The sequence below is a fragment of the Rhinichthys klamathensis genome, unplaced genomic scaffold (assembly GCF_029890125.1).
Source record: "Rhinichthys klamathensis goyatoka isolate OS25496 unplaced genomic scaffold, OSU_Roscu_1.1 h1tg000117l_1, whole genome shotgun sequence".
Taxonomy (NCBI): domain Eukaryota; kingdom Metazoa; phylum Chordata; class Actinopteri; order Cypriniformes; family Leuciscidae; genus Rhinichthys; species Rhinichthys klamathensis.
Window position 1 is genome coordinate 104,828 of NW_026606654.1, and position 25,200 is coordinate 130,027.

General features: G+C 37.8%; 2 protein-coding genes across 3 annotated transcripts; one reads left to right on the forward strand and one right to left on the reverse strand.

Annotated features, from left to right (window-relative positions):
- Window positions 1-118: 118 nt before the first annotated feature.
- Window positions 119-7,093, reverse strand: cfap99 (cilia and flagella associated protein 99). Its single transcript, XM_056255050.1, has 15 exons — window positions 6,745-7,093; window positions 6,486-6,630; window positions 6,195-6,289; window positions 5,930-6,042; window positions 5,328-5,505; window positions 4,622-4,702; window positions 4,447-4,515; window positions 4,271-4,357; window positions 4,053-4,141; window positions 2,621-2,825; window positions 2,391-2,532; window positions 2,152-2,303; window positions 1,800-2,005; window positions 396-582; window positions 119-296 (listed from the first exon to the last, which is right to left on the reverse strand). The coding sequence occupies exons 1-15, from the start codon at window positions 6,853-6,855 to the stop codon at window positions 171-173; spliced, it is 1,986 nt and encodes a 661-aa protein (XP_056111025.1). The 5' UTR covers window positions 6,856-7,093; the 3' UTR covers window positions 119-170.
- Window positions 7,094-7,434: 341 nt separating this feature from the next.
- Window positions 7,435-24,441, forward strand: zfyve28 (zinc finger, FYVE domain containing 28). Of its 2 annotated transcripts, XM_056255043.1 has the most exons (14): window positions 7,435-7,781; window positions 10,981-11,121; window positions 12,043-12,180; window positions 12,368-12,570; window positions 12,826-12,915; window positions 13,111-13,200; window positions 13,353-13,454; window positions 15,579-17,018; window positions 17,228-17,320; window positions 20,570-20,733; window positions 20,859-20,975; window positions 21,082-21,183; window positions 22,287-22,390; window positions 23,509-24,441. In XM_056255043.1, exons 1-14 carry the CDS (start codon window positions 7,743-7,745, stop codon window positions 23,638-23,640), a joined length of 2,955 nt encoding a protein of 984 aa, XP_056111018.1. In that variant the 5' UTR covers window positions 7,435-7,742; the 3' UTR covers window positions 23,641-24,441. The 2 variants fall into 2 exon arrangements, with proteins under 2 accessions (XP_056111018.1, XP_056111019.1); XM_056255044.1 differs by lacking the exon at window positions 17,228-17,320.
- The last annotated feature ends 759 nt before the right edge of the window (window positions 24,442-25,200 follow it).

The window sequence follows — 25,200 nt, forward strand, 5'->3', positions numbered from 1 at the left end:
CATCATCCCAAATTCTTTAGTAACTCCAGCCAAAGCAAAAAAAAAAGCTATTTAAAATATAGATACCGTGCTTTATGCCAAGTATTACTATATGTATTTATACTATGCCTAGATGTATTTTTACAATATCAATTGTTTCTACTTTTTTATATTGTAATAGTAATTAGGCATCAGAAAACTCGCCTGTGGTTCTGACCAGCACCATTTTTTTTAGATGATTGCTCCAAGGCCCCATGAATTTGTTGTTCCAAATTGCGTTCCAACTCCTGCCAGTGCTGTTCCTCAAGAACCTGCTGCTTGTATCATTAAATGGAGAAAAATAACAATAATAAACATCTGTTCTGTTATTGTGGCAAAATTTGTGACATCTGGATTGTATTCTAGTCTCTTCTCACCTTTTTGAGGGAGGTCTTCACTGTGAGTGGACTGTTCACCTGTTCATTTTTCTTCATACTGTTTTTTTCAGTCTTTCTCTTCTGTCTTTCCTGTTGTTTTTGCTCCAGAGTCTTCTGTAGGGCCAGCACTCTCTCATCTCTACTGACAGCCTCCCGCAGTTCACTTCTCATCTTTTTCTCTTCTTGACTGAAAACAGAAATCCTTCAGCCCCTCTTTTCCACATATTAAACTCAACATAATATATTCAAACTACCCTTTCATTGCATTTTAGTATAGTTATACTTTGTTCCCTGTATTTATTAGCACAGTCTACAGCAGCGGCGGAGTGATATGTAGTTACCTAGAAAACCGAGAGAGGTAGTGAGAGAGAGAGGTGAGAGAGGTAGTGCAGGTAGTTCCGACTGTAGTCCGCTTCTGTTCTGTGTTTACTTTTCGGCGCAGTACTAACCGGAGCAAAGTAAAATTCCGCCGCTGCTGAGAAACTAGTTCCTGTAAATGTATTGCGATCATTGAGATGCAAGAGTAGTTTGATTTCTAACATTATTCTCTTAACAGACATTTGCATCGATAGTCTGGCGTTATAATTTATTTGCTTTTGGTGTACTGTGGAGTGGGTAAAACTGTTTTTAATGGCAGGCTAGCAGTTACCGTTGACTCGCGCTAGCCTAGCACCGGCGAACTATGCAACTGGAACGACTGGATAAATTTTTTTGAAAACTGTCTCCACTGATAAATAACACTAAGGCTAACTTGGAAATGAGGCCCGATGTCCAAAATTCTGAACCACCCCTTTAACTGTTTCAAGTCAGTTACATAAAAAGGTAGATCGGGCTAATTTCATCCTAAAGGGTAAGACTGATTGCCCCCTGACTAACCGCTAGTTGGTCATACTAGTACTTAAGACATGATGTCTTAACATAATGGCTATGTTTATGCAACTTGCCCTGGTGTCTGTTCCACTATCCAGACAAAGTCATAGTGATCTAAGAGGGAGGATTTGAACCAGGCTAGTGCCTGTCCACAAATGCGAACCCAATTTGTAAGCCTGTCCAGAAGAATATGATGAGTGTTAATGGCAGCACTTCTAATCAAGCCGTTTTAGTGGAGAAATACAACCACATTCAGATAACATAATTTGTAAATCTGACAAGTACTGTGATAAGTCTTCATGACTTTTCAATGAAAGCAATCTGATCTTTTGTTCAAATGAGTTCCCTAATGTCATAAATTTACTGATTTAATTAGTGACCTAGAAATAGTGCAAAATCTTCAATGTTTATTATCATTCTCATCTGTCTTCTTTTAATTTTTTAACAGGTTTAAATAGAAAAAACAAAAAAATTTAATGTCTGAAATGTTCTTTTAGACCCGACTGTAGGTTGATGCAGGGACAGGTGTGTTACCTGCGAGAAGCAGCCTGTTCTGCCAGACTTCTGCGTAGAGCGATATTGTCCAGCTGTTCTAGTAGTAGCTGCTCTTTGAGTTGTTTCTCCTGAAAGATCCGCTGCCTTCTGTCCTCCAGCTCACACTGTTCTGACTCTCTCAGGAGTGCCAAACGCTCCCGCAGCTCCGCCAGAGACATCTCACACAGCAAATCATGACCTGCAGTCTGAATAACATAGCAAAACAATGGTTAGATCATAATGATGCATACATTCTTTTTCATCCCCATAGGCAGCTATACAAAACTTCTGACTGGTAGTGTATATCATTTTAATCTATTTTTGATTAAATGTAACAAGACAATACACTAACCTCAGTGTCATCCACAAAGTTTTGTCTGACCAGAGAGACTGTCTCAAAAGCACGAATCTGACGGATGAGCTCCATCTTCCTGCTTAGCTCGGCCTGAGCTTCTTCCAGAGCCTGGCTGAGGAGTTCCCTGCTCTGCTCCGAGACTTCCTTAACTGCTCCGGAGAAAAACAGTGTTTTATCGTCATTTCATGTCTTGTGAAATATTATGCCATCATACGTATCATCCACGATCTTTGTACCTATCCGTTGTTTGATTTCTTGTAGCTTAGCTTTGGCGGCTTTGGAGTTCTTGTGACCATCTGCCACTTGTTGCACAAGCTCTCTCATTTCCTTTTCCTCCTTCAGACGTTTCTCTGCATACTTGCGCATGAGGTGTTCAGTCTGAACCAATCACACATTACATCATCATAAACATAATTCAGACTGAGTCATGTATTGCTGCAAACACTGATGTTTGTTATGAGATCACCTGCTCTTTAGTCTGCTGAGCTTTATGGTGGTTACGCTCCAAGACGCGTTCTCGTGCAAGAACGGCCTCTTCATGGCTGATCCGTCCCTCCAGTCTTCGGCGCTCCAGTTCAGCAAGTTCCTCCTGTAGATCCTTCTCCTTCATCTCCTTCTGCCACTGCAGGTACGCAGATGGCTCGCTTGCACCCTGTGACAATCGCTCGAATCTGAACACCCAAATACAACACACAAGGACTTTTCTTAGACCACAGTGGAAAACATCTCAATGACTCTTATGATTGAGCTTGTAGAAGTGTTAGTTTACCCAAAAATCTCACATCTATCTCATGATTTTATAAGTCACCCTAAAAGAGCCACAAATGCAGTCCACATGACTCAAGAACCAATGCTGTTTGCACCTATTGATGTTAGACATGCACCATATTTAAATATATGTCAATGAGATTTGATAGATTTTCAGTAGTTTGAGCTTGGAAATTACAGTATATTTGTACTAAGTTACATCAACAAAATACACGTACAATGAACAGGTTTCGGTCGACTTTCACTTTGTTCCTTGCTCAAAACTGTTGATAATCTCAGAAGACTTGGCATGGGTCTAACTATATTTATATTTATTATCCCATCAACCAGAATATTTGTCTCCCATTCATATATACATAAAATTTGGTCCAAATATTTGAGATCAGACATTACAAATATTTTCATTAAAAGTTATATGAGCACCATAACAATAGGTGAAAATGTAAATTGAAAAAATATTCTAAATATATAATTTTGTTTTAATTACAGCAGCACTCAAGCTAGCATGAACTATAACTTTGTGCAAAATCATTTAAAAAGGTCAAAGGACCCAATACTAACCCTTGCAGCACACCATTGTTCCCTTAACCAAGGGAAGTGGTAGTGATTTGAAGAACCAGCAAAGAAGCTGTTTTGTACAAATGAGTCAATGCCACAAATCTACCTATTTGATCATTGACATAGAAATAGTGCAACATTTTAAATATTTCTCATCAATTTTATGTTATATAGACAGTTTATGGTGCTTTTTGTCATTTAAAAAAAATTAAACAACATCCATTGACATTCACTGTGATTAAATGGAAAAGAGCAGCATGAACATCTCCTGTGTTACATGGGTGAAAACAAGTTTTGGAAATATGAGAGTAAATGATGAAAGAATTGTTTTTTGGAGAATTATTCCTTTAATATGCTATTAGTTGCTTTTCAATGCTTTGGAATAATGGTTAATAATTAGTCCAAATAAATTTAGAATTCATTTTATTATCTGAAGTGATTGTATAGCACTTTGGTCAGCAGTGGCTGTTTTAAACGTGATCTATAAATAAAAGTGCCTTGCCTTGCCTTCATTTGTGTAATTGCACAGAGAAAAATAACTAAATCTGATTACCATTGAGTTGTGACTTTACCTTTGTAACTCTTCTTCCAGTTGACGATTATATAAAGCTCCCTCTCGCAGTATGGCTGTTGTGTTCAGTCTGACAGGTAAGCTGTTTGTCTGTGCCATTGTAAATAAATATACATTCACTATTTAACTGCACAAATATACTCAGTAGTAGAAAATAAGTTCAAAAGCACGTGTCAATAAACTTTTTTATCAATGAATTTTCTATCTAATCAAAATTACCTTTTGGGTGGCAGGGCTGCCAGAAGTATAAAGCTGGTCAAATTTGAGTTCTGCATCATTGCTTTGAAGAATCTGGGATATTACGTTCTATTCAGCAGAATATATAAAAAAAATTATGTGATGATGTTAAAGAAAAAACATAGTTGATGAATTAAATTGGGCTGTAGGACACTAACTTGAGTTTTCTCAGACTTCTGTGGGTTTGCACAGCTGAATTGTTTAGAGTTTGCTTCATTCAGGACTTTCTAATGGAGTAAATGAGGTACACCATGAGGTAAGGTCTGAACACAAAGTAAATAACGATAAACAAAATTAAAAGTAGTTTCCCAGTATGTCTCTGTTTGGGCTTACTAAAGCTTTTTGTCGGTTCCTCTGCCTCATCTCATCCAGAATCTCTGGTTCCTTTGGAGATCTGTGAGTTGTGACTGGTACCTGGGGGAGGAAATGCCACAATCAGCATTATTTTACAATCTAAAGTGAACAATGTCTGTATGTCATAACGCAGTAGTTCTCAGCCACCCCTCCCCCTATTTAGGCTCAAATATTTCTGGTATTTCTGCTGTAATTATGACAAAGTTGCAAATCATTTCGTGATTGAAGAAGTTTCAGAAACTGTATGTTTTTCGATAAAAACAATAGTTTTTTTGTTATTAGTTATTGATTTAATAATTTTTTTTGCATTTTAATTTAGATTAGAGTTAGATTATTTATAGCTTATATTAATAATAATCTTTTTAATTGAAATACTCAAAGTCATCTGCGACCCCCTTGGAAATTTTCTTGAGGCCCCCTAGTTGGCCCCGGACATATTGGATTGGTCTAATATCCGTGTCATTGCTGAAAATAAAAAGACACCATATGTCTCTGAAGGTTTGTAGCATTAAAAAGTCTCCCAGATTTGTTCAAATAAATATTTTAGCCTTTTATCAAACAACCAATGCAATAATAAAATGATGATTGAATGAAAGAAAAATATTTATAGAAATAAAATATTTTTTAAATGACTGATTCATAAAACATATACTCCATTACTTCAAGTATTTATTTTGATACTTGCCGGCTTGGACTTGTCTTGCTGTGGAATGACTTCAGGAGCAGGGAGCGGTCGAGCTTTGGGCCGGGTCAGATCAAATTCCCTGGGTTCTGTGTTTTTCCTGGGAGACTTTTTCGGCAGATTTCCTCTGCCCATTTTTCTGGCAAGCTGATCCAGCAGCACCTCGATCTCACTGCACCATCTAAGAAGAAGAAGAAAGACATCTGCACAATGCTTGCTAGCAACCATCAATAAATAACAGAACTAAACGTGCAAACGCCGTCTTGTTTAGAGCAGGATATATTAGTTACACGTTCTGGCATCAGGCAAAACTGTGTCACACCTCTTCAACCCTCCAGCGATGGTGGATAGAATTCATACTCTCATTAAAAATGTAATGATTCAACATCCACCTAATTAATATACCTAATTCAGTTAATGACTTACAAACACTTTTCACAATTCAGTAATGGGATACATATTTCTTTTGTGATTTAATTTTCAAAGCATTTACATTCCTAAATGCAACACCATCGGCTAACAGTATCAAGTGTGCATATGCATCATAATGTAAAATAATGTGATGTACAGCTCTTTTCCTGTTATTATTATTATTATCATTTTACCTCAGCAGTGGGGTGATCCAGTTACTATCTACGACGGCAGCATCATAGATGTGACTCCATTCCCTCTGGATATGTGTTGAGAGGTTGCTGACGTTAAAGAAAAAACTCAGGAACTGAAGGACCGGACAGGGCATTTGCACCATAACAGAGACGGAAAGCAAATGATGAGGAAATACAATGTTGAAATACTTTAGTTATGATTCAATTCCACTGTAATACAAATGTTTAATAGCTCAAAAGCTCATTATGTATGTGCATTGCTTACTTTGTGCATTTTTGAGATGTCTAGAGACTTGACAATTCTACTGAAATGATCCAGGCCAAGATCATCGAGATGGAAGATGGCAAGATAACAGACAACTGATAAAACCAAACAAGGCCAAAGAAAATCTGTTACCTTTTTGAATGTCTGACATTAAGTAACTCTGTTAATAGTATACATTTAGCAAAGAGAAATAGCAAGTAATATTAACCGTAATATAGCTAGATTAACAGTAGTTTGAGCTTGGAAATTACAGTATATTTGTACTATGTTACATCAACAAAATACACGTACCAATGAACAGGTTTCGGTCGACTCTGAATAGAATTTGTCCATGGTGCATGTAAAAAATGTTGACCACAACATCCAAAAGCTTTTTGCGCATGATACACCCATACAAAGTATCAATAATAAACTTTTGGTCAGCAGAGGAATGATTCTAAAAGACATAAGACATAAAAAATATGATGGTTTGACTCCAATGAAAATGCTCATCATTATGTTAAACAGATGGAGATATGTATTGAGGAAAATAGACATATTGTGTAGCTACCTTAAGATCCTTGGCAGCATCCTGTGTAAAATTGTCAATGCATTGTTTGTCTTCTTGAAACTCATCCAGGAGCCTTGTTACTTCGTTGACAAGTTCCCTGTAGTTCTTCATCCTCGCTGGATTTCTCAGCCAAACTAAATATACTTTCGGACCAATAGACAGCAGTTCGATAATGCGGATAATTTTTCACTTTGTTTATCTGATTCAGATTATTGGAGCATCTTAATAAAATTGATCAGTATAGAACAACAATTCTAAATTGAACCATATGAATAGGTTTACATGTATGATAATATCCTATGAAAAACATCTACCTGGCAACGACAGTGTTTTGTTGTTGCCTGGAAACAGCGAGGCGGTCCGACTTTTCCTGAGAGGACGTCATTCTCCAGCGCTATTCCCTTTGTTCTCTTTTGTCCAAAAAAAAAAAAAAAAACATTTAGTAAAAAATATAATATTGATAAAAAAAATTTAAAGAGCATTTTGCTACCTTAAAGTGATTTACAAAAAATAAAAATAAAAGTAAAAACAAAATGTTTGAAAAATAAGAAGAATGTTGACAATAATATTTTCCCATTATTTGCTGATTTATGTAAACTAAACGGAAGAGCGATAAAACAACTGTACTAAATCATTTAGGAATAAAAAAGCGGATTGTTTGGCAACCCGACCCGAGTGTAATCGGTCAAGCAGCGCGAGCGCAACTTCCGTAGTCAGACTGAGCTCGAGCTCAAAAGCTTAGTCATGAGCAGCCTGTGTGTTTGGGGACAAAGACAACCGCTCGACTGCTGGAAATAAGGGCAGAGTCCGTGCCCGCGATTAATTAATAGTGGATTCACACTGTCCGTGTCTGTTTTTTGGCTTCTACTTAACACTGTCAGCACGGCATTGTTGAAGAGCAGGCGCTAGCTTAGCTCGCTAGCTGTGTGTTTGTGTTCGGGTTTAAAGGTCCGGTTCGGGTTTGGTACGGAGCTGTCGCTAAACTGGCGAGGTGACCAATGATGAATCGGTTCCGAAAGTGGCTGTATAAGCCAAAGGTAAGCTTGCCATCAGTTCAATTAATAAATACTCATCAAATAGCTTTATTATTAAGTGAATGTGTTTTAAAACCTAGCGAGTGTAACGTACTTCGGCAGTATTTGGGGCATCATATGATGTGGGCATCCTACCTAGACAGCATTTTGGGGCGTCGTATAATGCAAGCTGTCTACATAAATATCTTATTAGCATCACATGATGTGAGCTGCCTACCAAGACAGCTTTTTTGGGGTATCATATGCCAATATTTCTAGGTATGATTTTCTGGTTGTTTTGAATCACAACCCTTTATTATTCATTCAGATGACTTTGTCCATTCATAATGAAGGGACAAAGTCATCATGTTCTCAGCTGTTTTATTAGCATTTGCTTTAAAATATAATATTTAGTATTTATTAATTTTCCGTTAGTAATTTTAGTGCTTAGACTTCTTTCAGTTAGCTAGTTGACAAAGCAACATTTCTCATTTTAGTTTGTTTTTCATCTAAACTTTGTATTTTATTCAAACTTTATTTTAATTAATGTAAATATTTTGTAGTTGAAAACATATATTAATACGATTAGATTGGATGAGATATATTTCTGCAACATTTCTCATTTTAATGTGCATTTCATCTCATATTTTGATTTTATTTAAACTTTTTTCAATTAGTGTAAATGTTTTTTAGCTGACAGCAATAACCCTGAAAACATATATCAATACGATTAGTTTGGATGAGATATATTTCTGTACATTGGCTGCTTACAGCTGTGTGATCTTCCGATTTGTATTTCCACAACATGAAGTTACTAAGATCGTACGGATTTACAAATGAACGGCTCATCTTAAAATCTTCCTGGTCTACTGACATCCGCTTCAAACATTTCAATGCTCATGCTAACTTTCATTAACTCTACAGTAAGTAAATCCACTTCACTAGCTAATAACTCTTTGACAGAGACGCTGTAGAATTATACAGAGCTACCGCAAAAACAGAAGTTCAAAGTCAACATTTAAAGATTGCTGCATGCTCTCTTCTCTGGAGCATAAGGTCTATAAGTCTATAGGTCATTGGCTTTGCTGAGGTTTAATGGCCCTTTGTGTGGCCCCAAACTTTGTTGCTGTCACCAATTTGTATTTTACACATCAAAAACCACATTTCACTCTTGCAATCCATACCTTGGCAACTAATGCAATATTGCGGTTTGCAACAGTTTTGTTGTGTAGTACCAGTTTTTAACCAGTTTCTATGAGAGATTAGGGTCACTTTTTAGTCTAATAAATTTTTGGGAACGTGTGTCTTAAAAATCTTAATAATCTTACAACAGGATGTTAGAGCAGGAAAGTGTTTTGTTGGAATTAAACCTGGGTTACCCCTTGAGATGTACAAACACTCATTGTCAAAGAAGCATTGGCCCATGGGTGCAGTTCTGCCTCTGACTCACTTGGATTCTTCATTCTTCACAAACATGCCTGTTGTCGTCATTGGGAGTGAACTACGGTATAAGACGCTCTGATTGTAAGTGTACAGAATCAGTAAAATAGAAAAGATTGTTCTTCAAGTATTTGAGATGTTTGGATGATGCTTAGAAAAGTATGTCACTGTTAGTATCCCTTTTTTTTTTAGTGTTGCTGTAATTTTATAACGGTATTGTACAGACATTTACATCACTTTGAAGTCTGTTGAAATGCACAACCAAAATTGTCACACAAAGTTAAACTATATTGATTCCTTATATATTTGTATAGGCCTTCCACATCTTTTAGTTCCCTATGCAACGCTTAGTTATTCTATGGTGATTTGGGAGTCTCTAGTGGTTTGATTGCACCTGCGTGGGCATCATAGGGCGGCTGACCGGTTCAAATCAGCTTATACTCAGCTCTGGTTCATGTTCCAGCCACGTGCCACTTCCCATGCAAATTCATGTGCAGATTACAAACAGCCACAGTCCAGGAAACATAGATGTCCCAATAGGCTTTATGCACACCTTCACTACTTCCTGAACTTCAGCCAGCCCTTTGTTTCCTGTCTGTCATTATTGGACAAACTGATTAATCCAGGTGTGCCTGATTATTGTTACTGAGGCCAGGCACACCTGGATTAATCAGTTTGTCCAATAATGACAGACAGGAAACAAAGGGCTGGCTGAAGTTCAGGAAGTAGTGAAGCTGTGGCATAAAGCCAATTGGGAAACACTCCAAATCACAACTTTCAGATAACACTCAACTTTAGGTAGGCTACATTTTACAGGTTAGTTCTGCTTGCTAAGGCAAACTTTGCTATTATTAATCTTTCTGTTTAAGGTTAAGGAATTGAACAAAACTTGGGTGTATAAATCATCCCGCACAGTTTGCGATATGGTTATGAATGATAAAGTATGCAGCTTGGAGAATTGTGGGCTTTTACAATACAAAATATTATAATACTAAAAGCAAAGACAAGCAGCATTGAAATAGAGACCCGAGCTATATTTAAGGACCAGAACATCATATCAACTCTTGACTAGCAACACTAAATTAATTATATGTTTTATTTTTAAATGTTTAATTTTTTTTTTTCATTAAGTGCGCTGCCTGACTTGGCCAGGACCCTCTTGTAAAAGAGTTTTTAAATCTCAAGAGTTTTATTTTATGGTTAAATAATGCTAAATATTAATTAATATATATGTATAAATGCATTTAAGCAATTATTTGACAGCACTAAAATATATATATATATTCCATGAAAATGGCTCTTTTGATAAGAAAAACAACAGCATATTGTCGTCATATTCTGTTTTTGATAGGAGTGTGTGTGTGTGTGTGTGTGTGTATATATATATATATATTCCATAACTTTTTTTTTCTAATTCTTTGTGAGACACCAAGATCTTTGAAATACACCTTGGTATCTATTCACTGTCCAGTCTATGATGCAAGAGAATGTTTTCTGTTGAGTGCCCAGTGGAGCAGAAGGGGTCCAAAGGTCTGAATCCTCATCAGTGCTCTTTAATCCAGTGCTGACATCTATCGTTACATTACATGCTCTTCTGGTGTGTGGGAATATATGCAAGATATGCGTCTTTAAAAAAGCGAATGTTTTTACACACAGTGCCAGAAACGCACCATACTGCAGGACTCTGATTCTTGCTTACTTTAGCACCAGTTTGTTTGATCATCTGGTACTTGATTAGATCATTCAGACCATCTGTTTACATTTGCTTTCTTTTTTCATACAGAGGTCAGATCCGCAGCTGCTGGCCCAGTTCTACTATGCAGATGAAGAGCTGAACCAGGTGGCCACTGAGCTGGACAGTCTGGACGGCAGAAAGGACCCTCAGAGGTGTACCCTGCTGGTCAACCAGTTCCGCTCCTGCCAGGTTAATCACTTAATGGCCTCACAGTACAGAGCTTAGTCTTGTTTGGACAGTTTTATCAAGTGTTTGATTTCCATCCAGTCTTTTTCCTCACTTTTCTTGCAATGACAAGTTGCAGGGAAGCTAAGAATGTGTTTGAAATGGGTATCTTATGCTCACCAAGGCTGTATTGATTTGATAAAAAAATACAGTAAAAAAACAGTAATATTATGAAAAATTATTACAATTAAAAATGTTCAATTTTATTATATTTTAAAATGTTGAAAAGCTGAATTTTCATTATCATTACTTCAGTCTTCAGTGTTACATGATCCTTCAGAAATCATTCTAATATGCTGATTTGAACATTTCTTATCAATATCAATATTAAAAACGGTTGTGTTGCTTAATATTTTTGTGGAAACTGTGACATTTATTTCAGGATTCTTTGATGAATAGGAAATGGAAGTCTTCACTGTCACTTTTAATCAATTTAATGCATCCTTGCTGAAGAAAAATTATTCATTCCTTTAGTTTTTTATGATTTAAAATTTTAATAAAATCTTACTGACCCCAAACTTTTGAATTGTGGTGGATAGTGGAATTAATTTTCCAATAAATACACAAAATACCATGAAACAGTTTGCAGGATTTCCCCAGTCATAGAAAATCCAGGATTATCAGGGAATTTTAAAATCATTATTTCCTGGTAAAGTATGGAAATTGAAAACAAATCATGGGAATGTTTATAGTGAATATATATATATTAGTTATTCTCAGTTTGTGAGTGCAGTCTCTGATGATTTTCTTAAAAATCCTTATCCGGTAATCCAATGAGTGAAATCGTCTTGGAAGAGTGGAAACATTGAAATTATAATCTCCCTTAAACCCTGTAAGTGAATGTTCTAACCCTGCATGTTGTGTATCTTCTCAATAAATGTGTAGGACAATGTGTTAAACATCATAAATCAAATTATGGATGAATGCATACCTGAAGACCGAGCCAACAGAGACTTCTGTGTGAAGTTCCCAGAAGAGATCCGCCATGACAACCTTGCCGGCCAGCTGTGGTTTGGGGCAGAGGTAGTGCACACTAACTGCTTTCCTTCAGAACGAGATCTTCCCTAGAGATCTTTCTTGTTAACTTTCAAAAGAACATGAATATAAAGAACTTCAGAACATCAGTGTATCATTGCTGTCACTGGTGGCCATGAATCAAGGCGGTGTAATCCATTAGAAGCAGAGACTATATTATCACTCCTCTCTCTAGTGCCTGGCAGCGGGATCGATCATCATGAATCGTGAAATCGAGAGCATGGCCATGAGACCTCTGGCTAAAGACCTCACCCGTAGCCTGGAGGAAGTGCGCAACATCACCCGAGACCAAGCGCTACGAGATCTCAACAACTACACAGACCGCATGAAGGAAGCGTTACGTCAGTTTGACGGCCTCTTCGCTGAGTTTGAGCTCAGGTACATTAAAATATGTACAGCTGTTTTGATTTTTGCATCCACTTATGATGATATATTTATGAGGATGACTAGACTGCATTTATGCTTTTGGACGGTTTATAAATCATTACAAGCTATCTTTATTGGTACTAATGTTATCATACACAAGCAGGTTAGCTTTGCAAACATGTCACTTCAGCAGACAACTAAAAGTATTATTACAAAACGTGAAAGTAATGTAGTCTTATCAATGGATCTGTCTGTGTCCTGTTGTAGCTACGTGTCAGCCATGGTGCCGGTGAAGTCCCCTAAAGAGTATTACATCCAGCAGGAGGTGATTGTGCTCTTCTGTGAGACCGTTGAGAGGTGAATATTCAGGTCTTGGAACTACCTCGCAATATTATACTCATCATGATGCATTGCGTTATCAGTTTAAAAGAAAGGAGATGAATCGTGATTACCGGTAATATCATTTTAAAGTGACACATTAATTAAGTGTGTATATTATTATTAATAGTAATTATATTCATGTATACAATATTAATGTTTTCCGATCTCAAGGGCCCTGAAGCTTGATTATCTTACACAAGACATGATTGACGACTACGAACCAGCTCTTATGTTTACAATTCCTAGACTTGCCATTGTCTGGTAAGTGATATGTCATTGTTATTATCTGTTTTCTTCATGTCAACCACCAAATCCCTCTTCAAGTATTAATTTTCCTCACACTGTATGGGTCATCCTCTTTCATATATACGTTTACTCACCTGGTAATGGTATCATGTGTTATCTCTTATTAGTGGCCTTGTTATCTACTCTGAAGGGCCTCTTAACCTCGACCGCAAACCAGAGGACATGTCTGAACTCTTCCGGCCCTTCCGTACTTTGCTGAGAAAAATAAGGTACAGTTTGTGTTCACAATAGTTAGTCACAGACGCCTCTCATTTGGTCATCTGATGCAGATATAGCTTGTTTTTCAGGTTTTTCAATGCTTTTATGGTAAGGCTTTATACATTTGCATTCAACGGTGCCTGCACTGGTTTTGCTGGATTGCTTTTTTGTTTGGCATTTTTCTTCAGTTAGATTTTATTTTTGTTAGTTTATTTTTATTTGATTAGTTGATATTTGTACTCTGTCTACACCACACCGCAACATCTTGAGGCTGTTAACACCAAACGCTCCATTTGAACTGTTGTCTGAAGTAGCGTAAGTGCGTGGAGTATGTCAGAAATTGAAATGCGTTAATAACTGTCGGTGTCTCTTTGAGCCAAGCCATGCCACATCCAGTCTAGACAGTATCACTGCTTATAATGGGTTGCATTTTATTTTGTTGCACCACTCACATATGATGTATATCGTTTTCCAATTTAAACATGCAAGAGTCTACTATAGATTTAAAATATCTGCGTTTGTATTGGTTGTCAGCCATAACATGAATACAATAGAAATAATTTCTGTGAGAATTAAATGTGTCCTTATAACTATAATGAAATTTAGGTGCTTTACTATTGCCGCCTGCTTATTCAAAAAGATGGAGATAAAATTTGCACTCTTACAACAATCTACAACGCATATTACATTATAAGCATCATAAAGTAAACACTGTCATAATTCATCAGCAGTAGATCATAAGCAATTGTTTGGAATAAATGTGTGGTATTTATTGATTGCAAACTGCTCTGAACCCACAAGCTTGTTGAACGAGCAAGAAAGAAGCGCCACGTTTTGACTTTGAACGTGCAGCGCTTACATTTGTGTAATGAAATCACATCTTTTTGCAGTTTAATCACATTAGGCCGTATCTAATGTAATGATTTTTTTCTTTCCTAAATTTAAGACTTCTTAAAGGAGTAGTTCACTTTTGAAAAAACTTTTGCTGATAATTTACTCACCCCCATGTCATCCAAGATGCCTATGTCTTTCTTTCCTCAGTCGAAAAGAAATTACGGTTTTTGATGAAAACATTCCAGGATTTTTCTCCATATAATGGACTTAAATGGGAACCATACGGTCCAAGGTCCAAAATACAGTTAATAACAGTTTCAGATGCAGCTTAAAATGTCTTTAAACGACACAAGACGATGAATAAGGGTCTTATCATGCGAAACGATCGCTCATTTAAAAAATAAATAACAACGTTTAAGTTTTTTTTAAGCTCACATGCTCGCCTTTCTCTGTTCTGTGTAACTCTCCTGTTCGAACTCGTTCATCAAAATGAACAAATCTTTTTCCGAGTCAATTTGTTCATTTCGGTCGTTAAATGAATCAAATGACTCGAAAAAAGATTAGTTCATTTTGATGAACGAGTTCGAACAGGAGAGTTACACAGAACAGAGAAAGGCGAGCATGTGAGCTTATAAAACTTAAACGTTGTTATTTATTTTTTAAATGAGTGATCGTTTCGCATGATAAGACCCTTATTCATCGTCTGGTGTCGTTTAAAGACATTTTAAGCTGCATCTGAAACTGTTATTAACTGTATTTTGGACCTTGGACCGTATGGTTCCCATTTAAGTCCATTATATGGAGAAAAATCCTGGAAGGTTTTCATCAAAAAACTTAATTTCTTTTCGACTGAGGAAAGAAAGACATAGGCATCTTGGATGACATGGGGGTGAGTAAATTATCAGCAAAAGTTTTTTCAAAAGTGAACTACTCCTTTAAGGTGATCGTTAAGATGTTTTATTATACGGTTTTAGATATTTTAAGCTTTTTATGATCTTACATTTCATGAAACTGATTATTTTTTTGCTTTAAGGACCTTTTTTATTTACACACATCTAAATGCATTTTAGAATTCGCACACATCCACATCTATTTTTGGTCGCAAAAGTGAGTGAAACACTTGCACTGTCAAGCCCTGGAATAGCTTTGAATATGCTTACTCATGTGGAAAACATTCATAACTTTTTAATTACTGAATTACAGCAGCACTGAGATTTAAAAATTTAAACCATATTAACTTTTTATGTAGCAACTGAAGAACATGGCTGGTTTCTGAATCATATAATTGTTCTTCACATCAGGGATCTGCTGCAGACTCTAACAGAAGAAGAGCTCATGACGCTGGAGCGTAGCCTTTGCATCTCGCAGGATGGAGATTTCCCTGCAGGTTCCAGCATGCCATCGACCAATGACCCGGCCGCTTCTACCGGTCCTGACAGCCATCTAGAGACACTGGAAAAGGACGACAGAGTTAAGGAGGTGGTGGATCTCACACTTTGTGTAGCCCAGGAAGAAGATTCTGTATGGAAGGAGGATGAGGAGAAGATGGGGATTCCCGAGACCTCAAGTGAGAGTGAGGAAGAGGAGGCCACAGATGTAGACTTGGCTTGCTCCATGCAGTATGATGAAGAAGAGATAGAGCAACTTAATATGATGGTGCATCAAGTGGGGGACGAAATGTCTACGCTTCTTTCCCCTCCAAGTCAGAGTCAGTCCCCAGCCCGCCAGCCTCGACCCTATAGAGGAAGTAGCCTCGACGGTTCCAGTGCCACCTCCAGCCAGCAGGCATCTCCGCGGAGAGTCCCGGGTTCCTACCATGATGACGATAGAGTTTTCTTTATGGACGACCTGGAGTCTGGTATAACTAGCGAACTGTGTCGCGGACAACTTCCCCTTCCTACCATATGCCTCAGATCCCCTGACCACAGTAGACCCACCCCATTGACCGACTCATCATGTAATGGTTGGTTGACAATCTGCCAATCAAGCAACACCACCAATCTGGAATGTCAGCGCAAACTGAGCCAATCGGATGAGTCCTTGGGGAACTCCGACAGGTCGCCCATGGTGAATGGCTGGGAAGGGTTACAGGGGGAAGAAAGTGTACAGACTGCGGAGGAAATCGCCAATCGTACCGGTGGAATGAAGCTTTCCGCCACTGTTATTTTTAACCCTCATTCCCCAAGCTTGACCGACTTGGCCGTTGTCTTGCCTCATTCAGCCGATGCTTCTGAACCCGGTGAGGGTGGGGCTTTAGTTGCCACTCAGTGCCTGCTTAATTCCTGTGTGTGCTGTGCTGGCGGATGCGTCGACAACCACGAGGATGCCATGGATCCTGCTGGCCGGGGCATGGCACTGGGATTTGATAAGCACAAGCTCACTATCACAAGCTCTGTCATCAAATCGGCAGTAGCTGCTGCCAGCCCAGGGAAGGGAAATGGACATTTGCCGCTCACCCTGCCCCCTTCACAGGGCCACCTCACCCCTTCTGTACCGCACTGTTCCTTGCAGAACCAAGCGAGAGATGAGGAGGGCAGTCAGGACTGTACCCACTATTCCTGCTGTGAGAAATGCATCTCAGAGGTTCTTCTTGCTCAGGATAGAGGCTCGGGACAAGGGGAGGGAGGACCTAGTTGCACCCATCAGGACACAGGATGCCGGACACAGACTAACACTACAGTAAAAGGGAAATTGGAAGGTTTTGGAAAACAGTCCAAAGAAGATAACAGAAAGATTTCTAGGTTTGTTTATTTGTGTCGAGCATGCATTAAGGTTTTCTTGATTTGCCTATTTTGAAAATGTTTTGTTTGTTACCTTGTTTTGTTAATGAGTTGATTACATTATGAAGGTTGCCATTCTTTTCAGTTCTCATATTTCATTTTCATCTGTTGCCCCCCCCCCCCCCCCCCCCCCCCCTCCCCCACATGTTTTTCAAAATGGCCCGCAGCAGTTCTCTGGAGTCCCCCCTCAGTTCTGTCCCCAGCAGTGAGATTGACGGTGTTTCTGTCACTACATGCAGTTTGTCAAGTTCATACACACCCAGGTAAACTTCTATCTGATGGGCAATGGTGGAATATGTCAGCACTGTTGCTATAGAGTGCTGCAGGGATGATGAATTTTCATAGGCCAACCCGGAAGTTAGCAATAATCTTCACATCTGAACACAGGGTTCGTGAATCTTAATTTCTGAAGCTTAAATAAAATCACTAGAAGTAAAAAGCGAAAGTTAGGTTGCAAGACTTCAACTTCACCACCACTAAGCTTCTAACAACTCAAAAAGAAAAAAACACACTCTTTTATTTAAAATCTACATGTTGGGAAGTTCATGGAAGTTCATGTTCAAAGAGCACAAGGCTGTAAAAGCGGACTAGTTAGATGAATTTTCCTGTTTGGTGTGATAACGTTTAATGTCCACGACAATCTCTATAGCCACTTGTGAGCAACTACCTTTTTCAAGACTTAATTTTTAAATGTATAACAATGATTTGTATAATCTATCTTGGGCTTGTGTTTTGTTGGGAAGGAGGCTTGTTTCAACACTAGCATTTAACCAAAAACCCATTTTAAAAAAACAATTGACTTGGGACAGAGATGGGGACTCGAGTTTGAGACTCGGACTCGAGTGCGACTTAAGTCCCACACACAGTGACTTCAGACTCGACTTGAGACTCGTCCTCGAAAGACTTCAGACTCGACTCGGACTCGAGCTGCGGGACTCGTGAACAATGTTTATTTTTAGGAAACGTCTGATGAGCTCGCTGTTATCCCCCTCCCTCCGTTACCTATAACCTGCCTACGTAACCACGTACTACGTCCTATTGCTGGCAGCGCGCGCGCGACCATGAGAGGATAACAAACAAAAAGTTCGACTGCACCGGCCGCTGCTGTGCCATTCATCGTTAGCTTTAGGTTCAAAAACTTCAAACAAGACGCGCTCAAAAGAAGCGCTCAATGCAAATGATGCAGTATCACGATAAAAGATTCTGGCTCAACTACATCTAATTTTATCAGGCGTCTGAAAACGCACCCTGATAGGTGAGTAAACATGTTTAGCTCAGCATTGACCATCTACCGTTAGCTTGCTTATTGCTTTAGCTACCTAACGTTACGGGAGGTTAACTCCGATTGTCTTCCTTATGAAATATGAATGAGCGATTGTTTAATTGCCAAACTTGTGGTGGTCGATTAACGTAACGTTAATCATTTACGTGCCGCTGGCTGCCCGTTGTCTACAAACAGGTTACAGGATTATTGTTGTTTATGTAACGTTACAGTTTCATTTAGTTATAACGTTACACTGGTTTGAGAGTCTGGGATGTGTTGACTTACAGTATAACGTTAAGCTATGATTAGTTGCATAGGCAGTGCAGCCAGAAGAAGCCAGAAATGTTTTGTGGCCCATACCTAGTGAGTGTGTTAAGAGAAGAGAAGGTTAACCAGTCTGATCTCACCCTTTGGATTTTTTTATTTCTAAACATTTTGTTCTTAACAAGTTACATGCCATAAGTTGGTCAGTTGCTTCACATATACACTAAAGATTTTGAGCATTTGAATGTTTTGCAAGTGCACTGTAGTGTTAATTTCATTTGGACACAATAGTTTATTTGCATTTAGCTACACTGATGTTTTGCACTAAATAGGAGTGTGCCAATTTTAGTGTTGTGAGTTATATCATTTTCTATATTTGGTCTTATGTCTTGGTATGTTCAAGCTACAAGGCAAAATAAAGAAATTAACTAAAAGTAAAGCATTCTTGGTGTTTTTGTCATGTTGCAATAGCCTGTTTACACTGATTATATACTAAAATCAAAGCTGATACTGTATGCTAATAGATAAAGGAGTCATAATAACATATGGTACCACTTTATTTTGATAGTCCACTTTATACATTCGACTAACTATAAGTAACTTTGCAGCTGTATGTCAACTAACTCTCATTAGAGTATTAGTAGGCTTAATATCTGCTAATTATGTATTATAATATATTATTTTGTTGGTTCCCCAACAGATATTCTACTGACTATAAGTAACTTGGCAACTACAAGTCAACTTGTTCTCCAAACCCAAACCCACATCATAACCTGACAGTCTACTAATACTCTAATGAGAGTTAGTTGACATGTAGTTGAAAATGTACATAGTAGAATGTCTAAAGTGGACTATCGAAATAAAGTGTAACCTAACATATTACATGCTTCGAATTCCTTATATAAAGTTATGCAGTGTTCTAAGCAACCTGGATGGGTTGCTGTACGTGATGCAACACTTATAACCACAAGAGACTTGAGACTTGACTTGGACTCTAGCTCAAAGACTTGAGACTTGACTTGGACTCTAGCTCAGAGACTTGAGACTTGACTTGGACTCTAGCTCAGAGACTTGAGACTTGACTTGGACTCTAGCTCAGAGACTTGTGAGCATCTCTGACTTGGGATGATGGAACGGAAGTGCAAAAATGCCAACTTAATTCTGGGTTTTAGGACTCATTCCTGAAGCACTCAGTAGTTTATGTTTAGTTTTTGTAGTGGTACTAGCTAAGGAAAATAAGTGTCATTTTGGTTTTGTCAAACAGGTTTTTAAAACACTCACCCCTTTCGTCAATGATACTCCCTCCCAAAAGCCAATGGTTAAGTCAATGGTGCTGGCTGAGATGTTCGAACACAGTAATGTTTTAATAGCTCATATCACTGCCATTTACCTCAGGCACAGAGTATGATGTTAGCAATGCCAAGATCCTGGGTTCATTTCTCAGGAAATGCTAGAACTGATTAAATGTAATGAATGCAGTGTAAGTTGCTTCGGAGACATTGGGGACTCTAGCAGTGTGTTCTTTTGACTATTTTTGTCAGCCACCCAACCACCCTTTGTAATGACATGACAATGCTTTGAACAACCTCTCAGAATCATATCTTATTGCATATAGCAATGCCCTGGCTACCACCCTAGCAATCACAGAACACCTGACAAGCACCACTTTTGCAGTGAAAATGTTTACTTTTTTTTTCTATCTTTAAAAAATGTTTTTTTTATGTTAATGCCTATGTGAAAATTAAGTCCTAAAACTTGCTCTGTGATTCCAGCAAGGTATTACACAAAACCCACAGTGTTCCCTCAGCCATAGGGTCACACTTTCTGGATTAACTTGATTATGTGAATTTCTCCCTTGAGGAAGGCCAACAATCTCGACCCATTAGTCATACTTCATTGACTTATTTTATTTTAAATCACTATTATAAATTATATTTTATTATGATGATGATTATTAATTTTAAATCCAATATTCTTCTTTCAGCCCTGTCAGTAGCCTGACAACCAGCTCGGACATGTCTGAGGATCTGGATCACCAGGAGATTCAAGTGGCTTTGCAAGCTGCTAAACTTGCTGCTCACAACAAAATTCGCTCACGTTTCCATAGCAGTAGTGACCTCATCCATCGTCTTTTTGTCTGCATATCAGGTGGGTTACCTAATAACATTGCATTGACATGGATTTGTAGCCTGTGAAGCTTTTGTGATGTGAACTGGTAAAGCCATGTTTGAATGGTAAAGAATATTTGATGCCTTGTTTTCAAATATCTGAAGGTGTGGCCGATCAGTTGCAAACAAATTATGCAAGTGACCTGCGAAGCATCTTAAAGACTTTATTTGAGGTCATGGCTACAAAAGCTGACCAAGGGGACAATGAGAATCCCAAGAAAGGTAAGTGAGGCACGCTTCTGAAGGATATTGGAAACTATAACAGCATGTTTTCATCATTCGATGCCTGAGATCATTAGTTTAATATGCTGTTTGATATGCACCTCAGGTCCGTGTCTGGTCAGTGCAGTTCTGGAAGATTGTGCTCTCTGTCAAGAGACGATCTCTTCATCAGAGCTCGCTGCCAAAGCCCGAGAGGGACAGTTTGAAGGTTAGTTCAGTACAACACCTATATGCTCACAATATGAAGAGATATTTATTTTGCTGTTCACGATTCAAAACCTTGGATTCATCTGAAATCGGTACTTCTTTTGAACTACTGAAGTACTTTGTGACTGTTAAAGTATGTTCTGTTGATATGAATATGTGAAGTTTCAATGCAATGTGGACATACTACATTCACCATGTTGACACTGTCATGTGACCTAATACGAGAGTTGTGTCACTCACCCACCATTTACAAATCCTCTCCCGTGTCCTTTATGGGATAGTAAAGAATCTTTTGTATGCACTATGCACATTTCAGATTCTCGCCGAAAGTACTAGGTCATCTGCTTTCTGCCTACTGTTTTATGAAGCTGTGAATTTGGACATGCTACTCTTTTCACATACTTTTTTGGCCTACTTGATTTTGTAGGGAAGTTGGCATATCTGTGATTCAGCCCCAGTGAGCTGCCATCTAGACAACATTTTAAACCATCATAGGCTTGCTCCATATACAAAGCTTTTTATCAGAAGGTTTTAAGATATGCTATTTGTTCAAAGTATGTGGACTTCAGGTTAACATGTTTGACTATTCCAGTAATTTCTGTGAGGACAAATCCTTACGTTGTACCACACAATGACATTCTAGAGATTTGTGGGATTTTAAACAAGAGCCTCATCGAAATCAGGCTCTGAGGCCCTGGTTACACCTGGCCTTAAGATGCGTTTTGGTTGATTAGATCGCAAGTAGATGAGGGAGGCACATACCTGTTTACACTTGGTGTCTTTTTTTGTCCACTTTCGACCACTTCTGTCCTGATTTCTTCAAGGGGAGGGTTGTTCGAAGTTGAATGTGTTTTTCGACTGCCTCTAGAAGTGGTTGATATTGAACAAGCTTAGATTAGCTTAGACCCCGTTTACACCTGTATTTAGCACCGTCCACTTGTGATCCGATCGACTAAAACGCATCTTAATACCAAGTGACCCGGGCCTGATATTGAAGTTGAGACTGTTATTGTAGTATCATTGAGATGGTAATATCATTTTCATTTTTTAGTAATTAGTACCTTTTAATTAGCAACCCTTTCTCTGTTCTTCTTTCAACATCAGACCCTCCTGAATGGGTGCCAGATGAGGCCTGCAATTCCTGCATTGCCTGTGAAGCGCCATTTACAGTCATCAGAAGAAAACATCACTGCAGGAGCTGTGGAAAGGTACAGCAGTCCAATCTTCAAACCCTTTGCCTTCATAGAGAGACCAATTTTGAACTTATAAACTTTCAAATTGTCTCTCAAACTACTTAATATAAATACTTTTTTTTTAAAGTGAGCATTACATTTTACCAAAGGTAATCTAAATGTATAAATTGGCAAAATAAGCAAACATAAATAAATGTAAAAATCTGTAGTACTAATTTCTAAAAAAATTTTTTTTTTTTTTCTCAAATTAATGTTGTGATTCATCTTGGAGCCGGATTATTTGCTTTATCGTTTAAAATTTTGTTACCGTTTTTGTTATTTTTTTTGTTACTCTCTATGTAGAAAATAAATTGAAAAATACTTACTCAAAATAAGAATAATTTAGTGAGTGAGGGGAGGCGGGTTTGTGTGTAACTCGCTTTAGGAGAGATGAGAGTGCGAGAAAGAGCAGCTGATATCCTGTATCTATTCTGCGGGAAAGGAGTATTGGAAGAGTTTCAGATATTTCAGTATCGTTTCGATTTGTTTTGAAAATGTATATTTATATTATACTTTTGACAAAAATGTGTGTGTATATCAACCCGCAAAGGTGGTTAGTAAGAGTGACTGCATTACACGCCACTGCTGAAATCAACCTGCATTTGCGGGTTTTCATTTCAAGCCCTGTTTATACATACATTATATGTAACTGCTTTGTTTCTTCTCATCATGTAAGCGCATGTTATCACTGTGAGAAAACCAATAAAAAATATTTACAGATGATTGTGCTATATACCAAGTAATGCTGTATGAACCATAAATATGGTCTGGAAAACTATGGAATTAGGAAATTGAAATGTTAAGGATCCCTGAAAGTTTTAATCTCAAAACTTAAACACTCACAAGACATGCCCACACTGAACAAGTCACTAGATTTGTTAAATTACATGCAGAGAGAAATAATGAAAAAAAAAAAAAACTCTACATATGCAGATCAACCTTTGCTTTATCTATGTAATGTTTTTCTATGTAAGATTGTGAATTTAAACACGCACTCACTCTTGCTCTCTATAGTTTTCAGCTGAAAGAACATTGTTTGTAACAATAATTTCACCTGATTCAAACTCTAATAAGATGATTTATATTTATTGCAGATCTTCTGTTCCCGCTGCTCTTCACACTCAGCCCCGTTGCCTAGATACGGTCAGATGAAGCCAGTGAGAGTTTGCACTCACTGCTACATGTTCCACGTAACTCCTTTCTACAGCGACAGGACTGGTATCTGACCACACCGTACACACACACACACACACACACACACACACAGAGAGACATAAGCACACTACTAGAAGTTTTCCTGAGGTTTGATACTTCAGCAAGAACAGACATGCACATCATCATCCAAAAAAAAAATTTAATTGTAAATATATGAACACTAAATGCAATCACTTCAAAGCGAAAGAAAAAGCCTTGACCAGGGAACAAAGCGAGAAGGACTCAAATGGACGGTTGCGAAGGACTCAAGCACATAAAGGAAGTACCCCATTGCTATGGGAGCCAAAGTATTTATTTAGGGCTTTGCTTTTGAATAATGAGCTTAATTACAAATTTGCTTTAATCAAGCATGGAACAAACAGGCTATTCTGTGAAACAGAAGTGCACCCGAACAACACATACAAGGATTTTGTCTGGCAGTAATTGTGGCTTTATTAGCGACCAGAGTTTCTATGGGCTCAGTTTCTAGAATGAATGTAAACTGTGAGCACATTATAAATATGAGAATAACAAACTGTGACTTATGAAGACAATAATACTAACACTAACTGCACCATCAGTGACACCTTTTGTGGAACAATATAGCACAGATGTTTTCCCCCCCCTTTTTTGTTTTGAAAATAATGCTGCTTTCTGTAAAACAGAAGTGATATTTGGGGATTTAGTTGAATGGCCAAAAAAAAAGAAAAAAGATGTGTATATATGCTTGAAAGTTTCAGATGGATTTAATGCATCTTTTAAAAGAGAAGATTCTCTCATATTCCCCATGCAAATGAATGTGCAACATTTGGATTTTTTTTTTTTTTTTTTTTTTTTTTTTGAAACTGTAAAGTTATTGCCTTTTTACAGCAGTTTAGGAGCCTTGTGCTTTTCCCTCTGGTACAAAAGAACACTTTACACCCCCTACCTCATCCCTGTTGACCCCTCTCACACGGTCCCATCCCGTTACAATATGCCTACGCTACCGAATCAGTCAACCATGACTGTCTTTACACAGATGCAAATGCCTTTCTTTGTCTTTGCACATTTTTTTTATGAACATATGTATATATATATATGTGACCAACCACTACTTTTTGTTTGCAATTGTAGAAAGTTAATCATATTTAAATCTCGTGAAACCTGTCAAGAATATGACGTCTGGGTTATATTTTACTGCAAAATGAAAATCATAAAATGTAACTAATGTCAATTTTAAAATGAAGCGGATAAGTAATATTGACATAAATATTTCTGCATTAATATTAGGATAATTTAGCACCCCCTGCCAATTCCCATTATTGTGAGTTGTAAAATAAATATGAATACATTATTTAAAATTGTGACGCATTCACAATAATTGTGCTGAATTAAATTTATTCTGATTTTAATTTAGAAAAATCTAAACATTTTTAATCAGCCTAAAATATGCTTATTTTTTCTTTATGCAAAATAGTAAAAAAAAAAAATTCCAATTGAAATTGGGGTGAAATATGACCTGGAAATCTGACCTCCTTTTTACATTCAGCAATGAAAGAAATACTTTAGCTTTTGTTATCAAGATGCTGCGTTGGTTTAAGATCTCAATATGA